This window comes from Pristiophorus japonicus, chromosome 24, assembly GCF_044704955.1.
Source record: "Pristiophorus japonicus isolate sPriJap1 chromosome 24, sPriJap1.hap1, whole genome shotgun sequence".
Taxonomy (NCBI): domain Eukaryota; kingdom Metazoa; phylum Chordata; class Chondrichthyes; family Pristiophoridae; genus Pristiophorus; species Pristiophorus japonicus.
The window spans coordinates 8,128,934-8,148,585 of NC_092000.1; the positions used below are offsets into that span (position 1 = coordinate 8,128,934).

Genomic DNA, 19,652 nt, shown 5'->3' on the forward strand with positions numbered 1-19,652 from the left:
GTCGTCGTCTGGCAGAGCTGCTTATGGCAGGGCCTACTCGACTGCTTATGTGAAACTTGTAGCTGCTCAAAGTCCGCCAACTGGTACGAATACGATTTCACCCTGTTGGCGTTGTGGGGGCAATCATCGGCCTCATCAGTGTCGGTTTAAACAGTAATGCTTGTTCGAGAGTGGGGCATCTTCAGAGAATGTACCCACAACTGAGCAAGCGCGCTCATCACATTGCTGATGATGACCAGTCCAGTGCTGGCCCGGATACACAACCCGAGGAGGAAGTGTATTCGTTCTTGGGAAAGAGCCAGCCGATAATCGTTAATGTGAATCTGAATGGCGTGCCTGTATCAATGGAGCTGGACACGGGTGCGAGTCAGTCGATAATGAACCAAAGGACATTCGACAAGCTGTGGGACACTGAGGCTGTGAAGCCTAAGCTGAGTCCAGTCAATGCCAAGTTGCATACTTACACTAAGGAACTCATATCGGTGATTGGCAGTGCAGTAGTCAAGGTGTCATATGATGGTGTGGTTCATGATCTACCGTTACGGATCGTCCCAGGTAATGGTCCAATGCTGTTCGGTAGGAATTGGCTCGAGAAAATCAAGTGGAATTGGAATGATATCAAAGCGTTGTCATCGGTGGATGACATTTTGTATACTCAAGTGTTGAAGAAGTTTCCTTCTTTGTTTGAACCGGGCATTGGTAATAATATATCTCTACTTATCTGTAGAATAACTCCACGAGGCCTAGTGCTGTGCTTGAACTGCTGTGATCTTAATCTCTTGATTGTAACTCAGAGTGCCAGCACAGTATGGGAGGCCTGCTTATATACAGTGCTCCCAAGGGATGCTGGGATTCCTTGGGACTCCAACAGATGCGCACTCTGGTGGCGGTAGAATGCTGGTTACAGGGTTTTGCATACATAACAGGTAATTTTACTGGAGCCAAGGTGCAGATTTTCACCTAGATTCTGATGCAAGGTCCGTCTATCATAAGGCTCGGTCTGTTCCCTACATGATGAGGGAGAAGGATGAAATTGAACCTGACAGACTCCAACGTGAAGGGGTCATATCACCAGTCGAGTTTAACGAGTGGGCCAGTCCTATTGTTCCTGTGTTGAAGAGTGATGGCACTGTCAAGATTTGTGGAGACTACAAGGTTATGATTAAGCGATTTTTGAACCAGGATCAGTACCCGTTACCGAAGGCTGATGACTTGTTGCCATGCTAGCTGGTGGAAAGTCGTTCACTAAACTGGATCTGATGTCAGTCTAAATGACACAGGTGCTTGTCGACACTTCGAAGAAACTCACCTGCTTCAACACCCATAAAGGACTGTTTGTCTACAACAGGTATCCTTTTGGAATTCGTTCGGCTGCAGCCATATTTCAGAAGAATATGGAGAGTCTTCTGAAGTCCATTCCTAGAACTGTAATGTTTCAAGATGACATTCTGGTCACAGGTCACGACACTACTGAACATCTGATCAATCTTGAAGAAGTCCTACATCATCTGGACAAAGTGGGACTCAGGCTGAAACGTTCGAAGTGTGTCTTCATGGCACCTGAAGTTGAATTCCTGGGGAGAAAGATTGCTGCTGATGGCATCAGGCCTACTGATTCGGAAACCAAGGCCATCAAAAATGCACCCAGGACTCAGAATGTAACGGAGCTACGTTCATTCCTTGGGCTACTCAACTACTTTGGTAATTTCTTACCCAGATTGAGCACTTTGTTAGAGCCACTGCACGTGCTACTCAGAAAAGGCGACAACTGGGTCTGGGGTGTGTCTCAAGATAGAGCCTTTGAGAAAGCTAAGAATCTGCTCTGTTCAAACAAGTTGCTTGTTCATTATGATCCGTGTAAGCATCTTGTATTGACCTGTGATGCTTCATCATATGGGTACTCCAACAAGCAAATGAGTCGGGGAAGCTACAACCTGTTGCGTATGCTTCGAGAAGTTTGTCAAAGGTGGAAAGAGCTTACAGCATGGTAGAAAAAGCTTTGGCTTGTGTGTATGGGGTCAAAAAGATGCATCAGTACCTGTTTGGTCTTGGTTTTGAACTCGAAACGGATCACAAGCCACTCATTTCATTGTGTTCGGAAAACAAAGAGATTAATACCAATGCATCGTCCCGTATCCAGAGGTGGGCGTTGACATTGTCTGCCTACGATTATGTTATTCGTCATAGACTGGGCACTGAGAATTGTGCCGATGCACTGAGTCATCTGCCGTTGCCCACACCTGAGGTGGAGACGCCTCAACCTGCAGATCTACTGTAAGTAATGGGTGCTTTTGAGAGTGAAGGAACACCCGTCACTGCTCAACAAGTTAGGATCTGGATCAGTCATGACCCTACTTTATCGGTTGTGAAACATTGTGTCCTCAGTGGTGATTGGTCTGCAATACCTATGGAAATGTGTGATGAGACCAAACCTTACAACCATCACAAAGATGAACTGTCCATTCAGTCAGATTGTTTATTGCGGGGTAATCGTGTTGTTATGCCTAAGAAAGGTAGAGAGAAATTTGTATGTGAACTACATAGCACTCATCCTGGTATTGTTATGATGAAAGCCATTGCTAGAGCTCATGTATGATGGCCAAGAATTGACTCTGATCTGGAATCATGTGTGCATCAGTATAATACTTGCATGCAGCTAAGTAAAGTACCAACGGAATCGCCGTTGAGTCTTTGGTCGTGACCATCTAAACCATTGTCGAGGATCCACATTGATTTTACGGGCAACGATCCAGTTTATGTATTGAACTATGGTCAAGATCCAAAGTGGATCGCCGGTACTATTACAGCTAAGGAGGGTAACAGAGTGTTTATTATCGTGCTCAAGAATGGGCAAACATGCAGGAAACATGTTGATCAGATAAAACTGCAGCACATGGATGAATTGGAACTATTTGAGGAAGATGCAGTCAGTGTCCAACTAACCAATGTTCATTCATCAAAGGACTTTGCTGTCATTATTGAAACTGGACCTCCAGTTTCTGATATGGTCATTCCCATTCCCATCAGATCGGTTACTCAGCCTTCAGTCACAACTAACTCAGAATGCTCGCCTAGAACTCAAGTTGAACTGAGACGATCAACTCATGAGCAGAAAGTCCCAGACCGTATTAATTTATAAAAAGACTGATATTAAGATCTTGAAAGGGGATATTGTTATGTATTTATTCTTGGGGTCACCAGACACCAGGGGGCGCCACTGTTCGAGGTCATCGGGCCGTACGCACGTGGGCGCGGTCACTGGTATATAAGCATGGGTACCATGTCACGCGAGTTACTTTGGGCGCAAATAAAGTTGGATCAGGTTTACACCGGAGGCAGTTTACAGTAACAAGTCTTTTGAGTCATTACATTCATTACACAGACACTGCAGTTGGACATGTGATCTCAAGGCGTATGCATGTGTGCTTTAACCTCTGTGCATTTGCTCGTAAAATGGTAAAACGAAAAGCAGAGTGTACGAGTGTTTTTGATTGTTGTGAATGCTTCACTTCCTTTGTTCCCGAATAGTGTAGATGTTTAAGTAAATATATACGCGAAGGCGTTTACTTATAGTGTGGAGTGCATATGGCTAAAATAGTGTTGCTGTAGCCATGCCAGAAATTCTCGATTGAACAATATAATTTGGACCACCCTTATCCGGCACCATCCCTCTTCCAGCATGATTCCGGCGGCAGGCGGCACATGCGCAGAACGTGGCCGACCTCCATCCTGACTTTGGGGCCGCTCCGACACTCGGCCCGCTCTGACACCCGGCCCGCTGGGGGCCCGTCAACACCCAGCCTGCTGAGGGCATGTCAACACCCGGCCCGTGGGGGTTGCTCCGACACCCGGCCCGCTGGGGGCCCGTCAACACCCGGCCCGCTGGGGGCCCGTCAACACCCGGCCCGTGGGGGCCCGTCAACACCCGGCCCGTGGGGGCCCGTCAACACCCGGCCCGCTGGGGGCCCGTCAACACCCGGCCCGCTGGGGGCCCGTCAACACCCGGCCCGCTGGGGGCCCGTCAACACCCGGCCCGGTGGGGGCCCGTCAACACCCGGCCCGATAGGGGCCCGTCAACACCCGGCCTGCTGGGGTTGCTCCGACACCTGGCCCGCTGGGGGCCCGTCAACACCCGGCTCGCTGGGAGCCACGCCGACACTCGGCCCGCCGACACCTGGTCCAGTGGAGCCACTGACATGCGGCCTGCTGGGGGCCCACCGACATGCAGCCCGCTGGGGGGCCCATTGAGACTTCCTTCGTGACCCGCTGACACTTTGGACCCACCCAGGGCGCCAACCTCCTCCCCCCTCTCGCTGACCTCAGGCTGCCTGCGCCCCCCCCCCCCCTCTCCCCTTGACCTCCCCTCATCCAGTAAAATCCCATGTTCGGTACAGGCCAGGTCCTGAGGGTGCCGGATGAGGAAGGTTCAACCTGTACTGCCATAGTTGCATAATGGATAAAGACCCAGGGTTTGAAATTCAGATCTAGTTCCAAATGCATCTCTGTTACAAGTGCTGGAGGCAGGACTGGAAAATAGAGTGGAATCTTGTTCTGGCAGAATTCCTCCTCATTCAGATGAGGCCAGGAAATTATGGTTAGTGGACCTTGGGCGGATCTTCTGTAACCAAACCTCCTCCCCCCACCCCATCCCCTCTCAGGTCACATCAAGGGAGTATATGCCTGGGGGGGTTTCTGGCCTTTCCTGGGAAATTCTGCCGAGTCCACCTCTTGATAGGCTAAATAGCGCCTATGCCTGCAGGCGCAGCTTCTATATGGGACTTACAAAGGCCCCAAAATGCATGGGAGAGGCAGGTAATCAATCCCTGAGAGCATTGACCACTTGCCCGAGATGGACCCAAAAGCTACTTTGGAAGTAACAGAGTCTAGCCACTCTGGATAAGAGGTGTCCTACATGCAAATTATACTTTACCAACATGGAAGGAATTGTGTTTACAATTATTATAGGGTGCCAAGAAACAGTACAACTGGGAAAGTGTAAGCTCCTCTGACATAAAGCATATTTCCTGGACCAACTACCTGGATCCTATACTCTGGAACTGTCTCCATATTGCTGCTGCTCTTCTTACATTCAAAAGCTTCCTCATAACCTATCTCTAAGATGATGCTTTTGGGTTATTTCTCTGACATAAGAACTTAAGAATTAGGAGCAGGTGTAGGCCATTTGGCCTTTCGAGCCTGCTCCGCCATTTAACAAGATCATGGCTGATCTTCTACCTCAACTCCACCTTCCCGCATTTTCCCAATATCCTTTAATCCCCTTTGTTCCCAAAAATGTATTGACCTCTCTCTTGAATATACTCAACAACAGAGCATCCACAGCTCTCTGGGGTAGAGAATTCCAAATTCACAACCCTTTGAGTGAAGAAATTTCTCCTCATCTCAGTCCTAAATGGCCGATCCCTTAATAATGTGATCTTATTGAAGCATATAAGATTCTGAGGGGGCTTGACAAGGTAGATGCAAAGGGGATATTTCCCCCCTCGTGAGGGAATCTAGAACTAAGGGGCATAGTTTCAGAATAAGGGGTTGCCCATTTAAAACTGAGATGAGGAGGAATTTCTTCTCTCAGAGGGTCGTGAATCTTTGGAATTCTCTACCCCAGAGAGCTGTAGGGGCTGGGTCATTGAATATATTTATGGTGGAGATAGACAGATTTTTGAAAGATAGGGGAGTCAAGGATTATGGAGAGCGGGTGATGAAGTGGAGTTGAGTCCATGATCAGATCAGCCATGATCTTGTTGAATGGCGGAGCAGGCTCGAGGAGCCAGATGGACTACTCCTGCTCCTATTTCTTATGTTCTTATGTTATTCTGAGACTGTGACCCTGTGTTCTAGATTTCCCAGCTATGGGAAACATTTTCTCAGCATTAACCCTGTCAAGCCCCTTAAGAATAAGTTTCAATGAGATCATCTCTCGTTCTTCTAATTTGACTGACATATATACAAATATATATTAAAGAGATGTCAAAAATCAAGCTGCATGCCAAACAGAAAGAAAGCTATTGCACGTAATTGTATTTCTTCATGATAAATTTTCCCTCATCTTCCATAAGTTAGTGCCATTTATTCACACTATTATTCTTGATCAGGAAGGTGATGGTTTAGTCTATTATCAAAGTCATGCATCCTCTCAATTCTGGTCTTTGGCTTATTTGCCAGAAGTTTTGTTCAGTGGCACATAAAGGAATCCACCTCCCTACTTCCCCTCCCCATCCTGGGTGGCTTTTCCTTCCCCTGATGGCTTGGCCAGTACTTTCAAAGCTGGTCTATTTGGCAGTTCCCATGTTATTATAAAGCAAAATGGTTTCAAAGCCAACAACCAAGTTAATCTACACAAAGATAAGTACAGATGAGGCCATTTGGCTCATTTAACTCATCCTTCTGTGGAATACTACAACACTCCCAATCACAGAATCCAATTGTGTTTTGAATGACTATAGACTTTTTGCCTCCAATATTCCAGGTATTAATCTCTCTATGTAAATCAATACTGCCTGACCAGTTCTGAACTTTCTCTTTACCATCTAGTATCTATAATCCTCCTGCTAGCTCGACCCTATTCCCACTAAAGTGACCACCCAACTTCCCTTCCTGGTCCCCATGCTAGCTGATATTGTTAACAGTTACCTGTGCTCTGGTACTGTCTCCCTCACTTTCCAATCTGCCACCATCACCCCACTTCTTAAAAAAAAAAACATCCTGACCTCTCTGTCCTTACAAACTACCACCCCATCTCCAACCTCCCTTTCCTATCCGAAGTCCTCGAATATCCCCCCAAATCTGTACCCATCTTTCCTGTCAAAGCACTGAAATGGCTCTCAGTCACAAATGACATCCGATATGACTGTGATCGTGGTGCATTATCAGAGAGTCAGGATGAATGGGTAATTTTCCGGTTGGCAAACAGACAAGTGGTGTGCCGCAGGGATCGGTTCTGGGTCCTCAAACTATTTACAATCTATATTAATGACTTGGATGAAGGGACTGAGTGTAATCTAGCCAAGTTTGCTGATGATACAAAGATGGGTGGGAAAGCAAAATGTGAGGAGGACACAAAAAATCTGCAAAGGAATACAGACAGGCTAAGTGAGTGGGCAAACATTTCCAGATGGAGTATAATGTGGGAAAATGTGAGGTTATCCACTTTGGCAGAAAATAAAATAGAAAAGCAAATTACAATTTAAATGGAGAAAAATTGCAAAGTGTTGCAGTACAGACCTGGGGATCCTTGTGCATGAAACACAAAAGTTAGTGTACAGGTAGAGCAAGTAATCAAGAAGGCAAATGGAATGTTGGCCTTTATTGCAAGGGGGATAGAGTATAAAAGCAGAGAAGTCCTACTACAACTGTACAGGGCATTGGTGAGACTACACCTGGAGTACTGTGTACAGTTTTAAGGAAGGATATACTTGCATTGGAGGCTGTTCAGAGAAGGTTCACGAGGTTGATTCCGGAAATGAAGGGGTTGACTTATGAAGATAGGTTGAGTAGGTTAGGCCTATACATAGAAACATAGAAAATAGGTGCAGCAGTAGGCCATTCGGCCTTCAAGCCTGCACCACCATTCAATAAGATCATGGCTGATCATTCACCTCAGTACCTCTTTCCTGCTTTCTCTCCATACCCCTTGATTCCTTTAGCCGTAAGGGTCATATCTAACTCCACCTTGAATATATCTAACGAACTAGCCTCAACAACTCTCTGCGGGAGAGAATTCCACAGGTTCACAATTCTCTTGAGTGAAGAACTTTCTCCTCATCTCGGTCCTAAATGGCTTACCCCTTATCCTTAGACTGTGACCCCTGGTTCTGGACTTCCCCAACATTGGAAACATTCTTCCTGCATCTAACCTGTCCAGTCCCGTAAGAATTTTATATGTTCCTCTGAGATCACCTCTCATTTTTCTAAACTCCAGTGAATACAGGCCCAGTCAATCCCGTCTCTCCTCATATGTCAGTCCTGCCATCCCGGGAATTAGTCTGGTGAACCTTCGCTGCACTCCCTCAATAGCAAGAGCGTCCTTCCTCAGATTAGGAGACCAAAACTGAACACAATATTCCAGGTGAGGCCTCACCAAGGCCCTGTACAATTGCAGTAAGACCTCCCTGTTCCTGTACTCAAATCCCCTCGCTATGAAGGCCAACATGCCATTTGCCTTCTTCATCGCCTGCTGTACCTGCATGCCAACTTTCAATGACTGATGTACCATGACACCCAGGTCTCGTTGCACCTCCCGCTTTCCTAATCTGCCGCCATTCAGATAATATAATGCCTTCATGTTTTTGCCATCAAAGTGGATAATCTCACATTTATCTACATTATACTGCATCTGCCATGAATTTGCCCACTCACCTAACCTGTCCAAGTCACCCTGCAGCCTTTTAGCATCATCCTCACAGTTCACACTGCCACCCAGCTTAGTGTCATCTGCAAACTTGGAGATATTTCACACAATTCCTTCATCTAAGTCATTGATGTATATTGTAAATAGCTGGGGTACCAGTAGTGAGTCCTGCGGCACCCCACTAGTTACTGCCGGCCATTCTGAAAAGGACCCGTTTATCCCGACTCTCTACTTCCTGTCTGCCAACCAGTTCTCTATCCACGTCAATACATTACCCCCAATACCATGTGCTTTAATTTTGCACACTAATCTCTTGTGTGGGACCTTGTCAAAAGCCTTTTGAAAGTCCAGATACACCACATCCACTGATTCTCCCTTGTCCACTCTACTTGTTACATCCTCAAAAAATGCTAGAAGATTTGTCAAGCATGATTTCACTTTCATAAATCCATGCTGACTTGGACCGATCCTGTCACTGCTTTCCAAATGCGCTGCTATTTCATCTTTAATAATTTATTTCAACATTTTCCCCACTACCAATGTCAGGCTAAGTGGTCTATAATTCCCTGTTTTCTCTCTCCCTCCTTTTTTAAAAAGTGATGTTACATTAGCTACCCTCCAGTCCATAGGAACTGATCCAGAGTCAATAGACTGTTGAAAAATGATCACCAATGTATCCACTATTTCTGGGGCCACTTCCTTAAGTACTCTGGGATGCAGACCCTGGGGTTTTATCGGCCTTCAATCCCATCAATTTCCCCAACACAATTTCCTGACTAATAAGGATTTCCTTCAGTTCCTCCTTCTCGCTAGATCCTCGGTCTCCTAGTATTTCCGGAAGGTTATTTGTGCCTTCCTTCGTGAAGACAGAACCAAAGTATTTGTTCAATTGGTCTGCCATTTCTTTGTTCCCCATTATGAATTATACATTGGAGTTCAGAAGAATGAGAGCTGATCTTATCGAAACATGCAAAATAATGAAGGGGCTCGACAAGGTGGATGCAGGAAGGATATTTCCACTCATAGGGGAAACTAAAACTAGGGACAGTCTCAGAATAAGGGGCCACCCATATAAAACTGAGATGAGGAGGAATTTCTTCTCTCTGAGGGACCTGAATCTTTGGAATTCTCTATCAAGAGAGCTGTGGGGGCTTGGTCATTGAATATATTTAAGGCGAAGATAGACAGATTTTTGAGCGATAAGAGAGTAAAGGGTTATGGGCAGCAGGAAGGGAGGTGGAGTTGAGCCAAGATCAGATCAGCCATGATCTTAGTGAATGGCGGAGCAGGCTTGTTGGGCCAAATGGCCTACTCCTGCTCTTATTTCTTATGTTCCTTCATCCTCCTCAACATGTCTGCAGCCTTTGACACACTATCCTTTCTCCATCTCCTTTCCTCTGTTGAACGGCCAAGTGGGAGTGCTCTCGTCTGGTTCCATTCTTATCGATCTAGTCTTAGCCAGAGAATCTCCTGTCAAATGTTGTTCATTAACGCTCCTGTGAAGTGCTTTGGGACGTTCGCTTTAGGATGTTTTACTATGTTAAAGGCGCTATATAAATGCATGTTGTTGATGTCCTGCAGTTGTAGTTTAGTAATATTGTCCAGGATTAGGGTTTCCTATTCTACTTAATATCTTATAAACCGTTATAAGTTCTCTCCTTATATACCTGCTTCATAAGTAATATGCAACAATACAGAAAGAACAATGTTTTGCTCAATCCATATGTGCATAATGTATTTATTTTTCTGATACTGGGCTTTCTTTATAGTGGCAGGGTTCAAGAAGTATGAAAATAACTCACCTTGCTTTATCACAGTCAGAATTTTCATTCGATAGTATATGTAACTACCTTTCTTTTCCTTGTGAAGAAATTTTACTTTGAATACTAGAAGAGAAAATAGTTTAAAAAAGAATGTTAAATATTGTTGTTTGTGTATTATTAGCACCATACAAGCTGTTGCTTTGCTCAAGAGTGTGGAGCACAGTTACAATGTTTAGCTGCTAACCAGGTGTGTGCCCTGAAGACCACTGCTCTAAGTAGGAAAACCCAGGTATGGTCAATCAGAGGGTAATTGTAATTGCTATGGTTTCCTCAGTTCAGAGGCCGATTGCTGTTAGCGCGTTTTTGCAGAAATCAATGGTCAGATTGATGTTTTAAAAACTTTTTTAGTGTGGCACAGAATGTGTGATACGTCAAGTCTGAAAGACATCCCTAAACATTTGTCTGTTCTCCCCCACCCCATGGAGTTGTGTGTTTTTGCATTAATTTCTGAAGAAGCAATGACAATGAGCTTTCTCATAGTGGCTCAGCCATTTGGGGGTTTACAATGACAAAGCTAAAAATGTATTGTTGTGCAGACAGCTTCAAATAATTTGATAAACTATATAAAAATCACTTGAGGGTGTAAAGATCCTGTATTACTGGATGTTTTAAAATACTTTATTCAGCTTTTATCTCCACCTACCTGTTGCGTGTAGATTTGTGTTAGTTTACTTAGGATTCTGTAAAAGCAATCAATATGGTAAAGGAGGGGCATTTCTGAAGCACGTCTGATTTAGCAATGCATGAAGCAGTAAGCTTGTAATCCAAGACGTACGTTCGGAGGAACTGGCTGAGATAGTCGGTTGTGATTCAGCATGTCAACAGTTAATTGGCAAATTTACTACATCAAAAAGTAGTTAGAGTGTGGGATGGTGTAATCATTTTCAAAACATTATAGTGATTGATTTATTGGTTGATTTATTGATCATACGTTATTGATGATGGCTCTTTATTTGTAAAAGTGAAGTGTTCAATGCTTATAAATTTCCCTTCCTCACCTCCCGTGCCCCCCCCACTGCCAACCCCCCCACCCTATCTCTCGTTCCCTGCGCCTAATTTCTAAAGTGTAGGCAAGGTTTTTCTGAGCGTACAAAAATCTACACTTACTCCATTCTAAGTTAGCTTGGAGTAAGTTTTCGCTGCCTAAACTTGCAAATCAGGCGTAAGTGGCTGGACTCGCCCCCGTTTTTAAAAAAAACTGTTCTAAAATGCAACTATTCTAACTCACTAGAACTGGAGCAAACTAAATGCCGAGAATTGCAATTTCTAAGATGCTCCATTCTAAACTAGTTGCTCCAAAAAAATAGGAGCAACTCAGGCCGCAACTTGAGCCCTTTGTGGGCTCCCTAGTTCAGCTTTGCTGTGATAGGCACAGATGAAAAGTCGAGTATTTCCCAAAAAGGAGGAAAAACTGGTTAACATAGGCCATTCTCACAAATCTCCTGTAAAATAAATCAAAAGAGGAATTTTCAGACGCTTGGCAGTTGGGTACCTGCCTATTCTCTTGGGTTGAAGAGAAGGTGGAAGAAAAGAAACTAGAAAATAAACACATTTTTGTGAGGGGGAAGTTATCAACAATCAGTAAGATTCGTTTTGATAATTTCAAATTATAATTACACACTTAGCTTTTTGTTTATACTAATCTAACATTTCATTGAATTTCTTGGATACAAATGATATAAATCAATACTGTGAACAATCACCATTACAGATAAAATGATAAGATATCTTGGATAAATCAGAGGTCAGACTGATTTAAAAAAAAACATTTTTAGTTATGTGCTGCGTCAAGTCTGAAAGATACATTTCAAAGCTGTACATGTACTCCACCCCAGGTTCGTATCAAGCTCTTTGAGAGATCAGTCAAAAAGGACGGATTAGTTTTATAATACAGTAGGTTGAATGATGAATTTACCATAATCAGTTCCAGAGTTACACGACTTTTCTTCACGCACCTTGGAATCAATACGTTGCTCAGGCAGTTTAACTGATATGCAGCTTCCTACAAATGCAAGAAGAAATAGAATTTGATTTCTGAAATAACTGTGCGGCAATTCAAATTTTTTCAGAAAATTCTTTAAAATGAAAGTGGAAACTTCCTTTACTCTTTGCCTTAACGAGCTATTAGTAATACATGAAAGTACTCCTAATTGCATTTACAAATAATATACTTTAGTTTTATCTTGTTTTTGCATTAGTTACAAGAACATTTCTTCTTCCTTCCCCAAATCATCTTAGAATTAATATAATTATTTTTTCTTCTATGGTGGATTTGCAGTGTTTACTCATCCAAATATTTTATTTATTTCCTCTATCTTCCCCTGTCCCTTTCTTAGTTATTTTCCTGATTATAAGAGATTTTTCTCTCCCTTACTTCTTACTTTAGTCCTTGCTAAAGTTGTTGTTGATATACTGAAGTGATAGAAAACGACACCCTTTTCTATTTGCATATTTCATTCTTTAATATCTTGGTAATAGTGTATTTAAGTAAAACATTTTGGTAAAAAAAAATTTCAATTCAGGGCTTTTATTCAGAATCTCCCTCTAAGCATGAATGACGACACAGTTGTACCGGAACTTCAGACGAACATTTTTGAGTTCACAGTCTAAACATAAATAAAAGGAAAGCATTTAGAATATATTATTACAAGATCGAAAGATTCTATTTTGAAATTTTGACTTCAAGTTGGGTAAGCTACATTTTTTTCAGGAAAACTACATCAGAAAAAGTTAAAACGTTTATGCTTTACTCATGATGTTTTATACAAACAAACAAAAATTCTGGTTACCTTTATTGTTTTAAAAATAGTTTCATGGGAGGTTTCGTTCTTAGTAACTTTCCAATGAGACAGAAGAGTTGAGGAGAGAGTAGGGCTTACAAATTATACAAATGGTCAGTTTTGATATCAGTACTTTAAAAATTCCTGAAGTTGTATGCACAGATGCTAATGAGTCAATCAGCTAACATGTATAGGTCAGGGAAGCTCCATCTGCAAAGGGCGTAAATTTTTCAAGTAGACACAGGATGCAAAAATGCTTTTGGACGGCTTGATTTCTTCATTTTCTTGTGCAATTTTTTATGCCTTTATTATGTTACAAATTGTTTTTCCAGTAACAAGTACTACGCTTATTGGAGAAAGATGATGGCTGAAATACTTACAACCATTTGATTTCTTGCAAATGCCCTTTCCTTTAGTGCTAGATTTTAATGCCTGCTAATGGTTGTTTTATTGTTGTCACAAACTTCAGTGAAAGTTTATCCAAACATTGTACTCGTGTTCCTACAGTCCCTGCATCCTCTACTATGGCCTTGATGTTCTTTTATGAATATGAAATTTAAGCATATATACATGTATGGCAGCAAAGTCTAACATAGGAAGTGTTAGGTGATGGATAAAATGTAGGATAGGCACAATGGTTTTATATTATGCGGGGACTATGCTCCAAGCAGGAAGCCCACTCACAGGGAGTGTGGGTCAAAGAATCTAACTACAACTTGTAGCTATATCTCCATCTCATGCAAGTGGAACTCACCAATAGAGCAGGATTGTAGAATCAGCTATATAGATTGGCTGTTAAATTCATACTTGTACAAAATTATTTAAAATGGTATGCATTTTCTGTGCTATCAAAACTGGGTTAGCTCAAGTTTGTGCTGCTAACTAAGTCATGGAGATTGGTACATGTATGTCAGTTGATGCTAGCATTCAATGGAACTTCGTCCCATGATGATTGCTACATTGGAATTCACAGTACTCCTAGATAATGTAACTTTGATTTTTTTCCCAAACATAATGAATAAAAGAATAGCACAGTGCATTAAATGAAAAATATATCCATATAAAACTTTTAACTGAATTTTACCTTCTGCACATCTGCATTCATCACCTTGACAGATTTTGCCAAGCATAGCACTGCTTTCATTGACATGATAGAATTTAGTGCAACTGTTTTCTGTATGCAAAAAACAAAAATGATCAAATGTAGTAAGACAAGCTATATAACCTATTTAAACATGATTTATTAAAACACTGAAACATGACTTGCAAAAAAATGTCTTCAGTTTTCAATTCAGAACAATCGAGTTTGACAGAGAATGGGGCATTTTATAATATTAGCCCAGAAATTACCGTTTGCTATGTTAACTGTATAACTGTTCTCTGTCCACAAACAGAAAATATACCAAATAAAAATAAACTAATCATGGCAATGAATACATTGAGATTCTTGACCATGGCAACTATTCTTTTTGAGTATTTACTAATGTTTTATGTTGACAAATCAAGAAATATTTTAAGCTTTACACTTACATTTTATTATTTTAAAAATCTTTAATTCATATCTTTCTCAGGACTATCATGTGCTCATTGTGCTATTCTTCAAGCAACTTCACACATATATCGTCTCATTTTATACTCCTTCCAAGAGAATTGAACTAAATCAGCAAAGCAGTTATAAGTACTCACCTGTATTGTAATATTCATAAATCTTGACAGAAGCTGGTTGGATAAGTCCAACTTTGAAGTACTGATATACGTGAAATCCAAAACAAGTGTCCTCTACATTTGAAACCTGTTTGGAATTTGAAAAAACAATCAAAGCATATGTATCCGAACACAATTGATGAGTTACAGATTAGCTGAAAGGATTAATTTGCAGAAGTGAAACAAAGAAATTGGTACAGCAATATTGGGACTATCACTGGGCTGATGTTCCTCGACACTTACCTCCTGGATCCAGGGTTCCTGCCTAGCTCAGTCCCCATGAACAGAAATCCAGTTATGAAGATTCCGATCACCTTCCCGAACTGCCCCCATGATCATCCTAACACCGGGGCCAATGTTGTCCTCACCTTAGCCTCCGTACCCCGATGATGACAGGCCATGATCCTCTCTGGTGGCCAGCCATGGTCTGATCTTTCCACCCCCCGGCTCTCCCAGGTTTCCTGCCCACACGTCCCCAAGCCGTCTTCCCCGTGAAAATCCAGCCCATTATCATGATATTGTTTGTGGGATCTTGCTGCGTGCAGATTGGTTGCTGCGTTTCCTACAGTACAGCAGTTTACTACACTTCAAAAGTATTTAATTGGCTGTAAAGCACTTTGGGACGTCCTGAGTATTTTTTCTTTATCTCTTAATTGCCAAAAATATAGGTAGCTTCTTACCGAATCCAAATAAATGATCAGAGATCCTCTGATTGATAATTTCTTGTCTTGTTCATAGCTTGATATGTACACATCCACTCCATCTTTAAGCTGTCATTAAAGCATGTTAATTGTTACGTTATGGTTTGCTAATATATACAGCAAGGGGAAATAATAATTTTACAATAATTTGGTCAGGCAGCTGTTTGGCATCTGCAGAAATCCATCATTTGCTTAAAAATCTCAAAAACAATTGCTGATGCATCGACACAAGTACAGTTCTGATTGCATAGTATTACTTATGAATACTGCTGAAAGGGCAAGTGCGAGGAATGCCAGTCTGGACTAGAGGAAGTAAGAGTGTAGCAGCATGAACTCGGGTTGGAGGGCAACTTGAATTTTTCTTTGGGCCGTGGGGGAGAGGGGGGCGGGGGGATGGGTGGCGGTGCGGAGGGAACACTTGTGTGAAGTGAAAGTGAGGGAGAAGAGTTCTCGCATGCCTATGGGGCAGGTGAGAGAATAAGGACTACAACATTTATATTTACTAAATATTTTGCATTTGTTTATGTTCCACATAGCTTGTATACTTCTTCCAAATTAGTCCTTCATTGGAAGAAGAAAGGATATGTCTATGTGGAAGGGCAAACACCAATCTTCAAATTGCATATCTTTCAATTTAGATCAAATTGATAATGGTTGATTCAACATGTGTGGGCTATTCCCAGTTTATTATGCAGCCTTGCTTCTCTTATGGCTGTTGCACATGTAGAATGTCCCAAAATCTTTGCGATATTGTAAAACAACTGAATGCAGTCAAATAGCTGCCAATGACTCAAGCACCCAAGGAGTTTGAGGCCAGGAACTATTAAATCTGTTGACAGAAAATTGCCTGTTGCATTTTTAACATTTACCAGTGCAAGGAAAGTTTCTTCTCAGATTTTAGTGCTAGATAGAAAAGTAATACTGTGATCACTTGAAGAATATAGAACTACAGGTCCAACGGCCCGAATCCGGACTTCCGAAGACCAGAATTGTCCGAAAACCAGACATTTTGACAAGCGGTGAGGAGCGGCAACGTTCAAAATCCGGCAAAACCCGAAATCCGGCACGGACTCGGTCCGCGGTGAGGTCCGAAATCCGGCAAAACCCAAAATCCGGCATGGATTCAGTCCTGAAGATTCCGGATTTCAGACGTTGTACCTGTATAATTGAGCTTTCAAGAGATACAGTTGTTTGCATAATCACTGTTCTATTTTAACATCTGATGACGTAGAGTGCTTCTGCTACAAGAGAGGGCACGGAGATTTTTAAGATCAGTGTTCTCCAACAGGATAGCCAAACTGGGTTAAATCCTAATTGAAAATATTATCTCAGCCTTGCATTTGCAACCATGATGATAAGAACATTCCTCCCTCAACACGCACCACCAAAAACAGACAATTGCTCATTTATCTTGTTGGTTGTGAGATCTCCTGCTGTGTACACATGGCTGGTTATGTAACAGCTCTATGTTACTTCAAGGTAAGTGAAGCATTTTGAGACATTTCTCGGACATGATAAGGTTAAGAACATAAGAAACAGGAGCAGGAGTGGGCCTTACAGCCCCTCGAGCCAGCTCCACCATTCAATGAGATCATGGTTGACCTTCTACCTCAACTCCACTTTCCTGCCCGATCCCCATATCCCTTGATTCTCTTAGTGCCACTTAGATCTCACTCTTGAATATACACCAGATTGAGCATCCTCAGCTCTCTGTAGTATAGAATACCAAAGATTCACAACCCTCTGAGTGAAGAAATTTCTCCTCAATCAGTCCTAAATGGCCGACCACTTATCCTGAGACTGTAACCCCTAGTTCTAGATTCCGCAGCCAGGGAATACAGCCTCTCAGCATCTACCCTGTCAAGCCCTCTAAGAATTATACAGGTATACGGTTCAATGAGATCACCTCTCATTCATCTAAACTCCAGAGCATATAGGCCCATTCTGTTAAGTCTTGGATAAGGAGTCAGACTAGATACTGCAAGCTCAAAGGAAGTGTGACCGTAGTCCTTTATTATAGATCTGAGTACATCTCCAGTCTGTGAGGCCTCTTTACATACAGGTGCTCCCAAGGGATTGTGGGATCCCTTGGGACTCCAGGGGATAAACCCTCTGGTGGTTAGACATGGTAATTACAGGATTACATACATAACAACACTCCCCCCAAAAGTCAATAGTGAAACTATTTACAATGTGAGTCGATCTAGGGCCTTCCTTTCCCTGGTTGATCGTCTCGGTGCAAATTCTGGTGTTGGTGAGTTGTTTGTTGGGCCTTCGCTGGCTGGCCTTGCTGGACTGCTGGGTGTGGTGAGCCTTGCTGGGCTGCTGCGGGTGATGGGTTCTGCTTCGTGGTCAACCGCTGCGCGGTGTGTGTGTTGGAGGGTCGAAAAAAGTAGAATCTATTGTGGGTTGTTCTGGATAGTCCGTAAATCTGAGTTTGGTTTGGTCCAAGTGTTTTCTGCAGGTGAGTCCATTTGCAAGTTTGACCACAAACACCCTACTCCCCTCTTTGGCCAAAACAGTGCCAGCAATCCACTTGGGATCTCGTCCATAGTTCAACACAAATACAGGATCATTTACTTCAATTTTGCGTGACAAATTTGCGCCATCATGATAGGTATTCTGTTGAAGTCGCCTGCTCTCTACCTGTTCTTGTAGATCAGGATTAAGTGCCCTTTTCCTGAGCAGTTCAGCAGGAGGGACCCCGGTGAGCGAGTGAGGTCTTGTGCGGTAACTAAGCAGGACTCGGGATAAGCAAGTCTGCAGTGAGCCTTCAGTTACCCTTTTCAAGCTCTGCTTGATTGTTTGAACTGCTCGTTCTGCCTGACCGTTGGACGCTAGCTTAAACGGGGCAGATGTGACATGTTTGACCCCATTGCAGGTCATGAATTCCTTGAATTCGGCACTGGTAAAGCACGGCCCATTGTCACTTACAAGGACATAAGGCAGGCCGTGCGTGGCAAACATGGCCCGTAGGCTTTCAATGCTGGCAGCGGACATGCTTGCTGACATTATCATACATTCAATCCACTTGGAGTACGCATCGACAAGCAGGAGAAACATTTTTCCCAAGAATGCACAGTCGACATGAACGCTAGACCACGGTTTGGAGGTCCAAGACCATAAACTTAGTGGCGCCTCCCTGGGTGCAGTGCTTAACTGGGAACATGTATTACATTTGTGGACACAGTACTCTAGGTCTGCATCGATACCAGGCCACCACACATGGGATCTGGCTATCACTTTCATCATTACAATGCCTGGGTGGGTACTATGGAGATCACTAATGAAAGTGTCCCTGCCCTTTTTTGGCACAACTACCCAATTACCCCTTGGAGGCAGGCTGCCTGTATAGACATTTCATCTTTGCACCACTGGTACGGCTTTATTTCTTCCTGCATCTCTAATGGACACTAGACCAATTCCCGTGGAGCACACAGTTTTTTTTACTAAGGACAATAAGGGGTCCTGGCTCATCCAGGTTCGAATCTGTCGGGCGGTAACAGGTGATTGCTCACTCTCAAATGCTTCCATTACCATAAGTAAATCTGCAGGCTGTGCCATCTCCACCCCTGTGGTGGGCAATGGCAGCCTACTGAGAGCATCGGCACAGTTTTCTGTGCCTGGCCTGTGGCGGATGGCGTAGTTGTATGCGGACAAAGTGAGCACCCATCTCTGGATGAGGGCCGATGCATTTATCCCCTTATTTTCAGAAAAGAGGGATATAAGCGGCTTATGGTTAGTTTCCAATTCAATTTGAGCCCGAACAGATATTGATGCATTTTCTTTACCTCGTAAACACATGCTAACACTTCTTTTTCAATCATACTGTAGGCCCTCTCGGCATTAGACAGACTTCTGGATGCATAAGCAAACGGTTACAATTTACCAAATTCATTAGCTTGTTGCAATACACATCCGACCCCGTACGACGACGCATCACATGCTAGTACTAAACGTTTACATGGATCGTACAACACAAGCAATTTGTTTGAACATAACAGCTTCCTAGCTTTCTCAAAGGCATTTTCTTGGCTCCTTTACGCAGTAAAGAGTGCAGGGGTTCTAACAATGTGCTAAGACCCGGTAAGAAGTTACCAAAATAGTTCAGGAATCCTAGAAACAACCGCAGCTCCGTCACGTTCTGTGGTCTTGGTGCGTTTTTGATTGCCTACGTCTTCGAATTGGTGAGCCTGATGCTGTCCACCGCGATTCTTCTCCTCAGGAAAATGCACTTCGAGCGTTTTAGCCTGAGCCCCACATGACTAAGAACCTCCTC

At 43.1% G+C, this 19,652-nt stretch overlaps 1 protein-coding gene across 1 annotated transcript in view; it reads right to left on the minus strand.

Annotated features, from left to right (window-relative positions):
• LOC139238019 (venom factor-like) overlaps positions 1 to 19,652 on the minus strand; it is a 220,191-nt gene that overhangs the window by 12,984 nt on the left and 187,555 nt on the right. Inside the window, exons 35-39 of the mRNA XM_070867416.1 lie at positions 15,353 to 15,442; positions 14,655 to 14,760; positions 14,053 to 14,142; positions 12,104 to 12,190; positions 10,033 to 10,251 (exon numbers count right to left, since the gene is read on the minus strand). Of these exons, the coding sequence (XP_070723517.1) occupies positions 10,033 to 10,251; positions 12,104 to 12,190; positions 14,053 to 14,142; positions 14,655 to 14,760; positions 15,353 to 15,442 (592 nt within the window). The remainder of the gene's footprint in view (positions 1 to 10,032; positions 10,252 to 12,103; positions 12,191 to 14,052; positions 14,143 to 14,654; positions 14,761 to 15,352; positions 15,443 to 19,652) is intronic.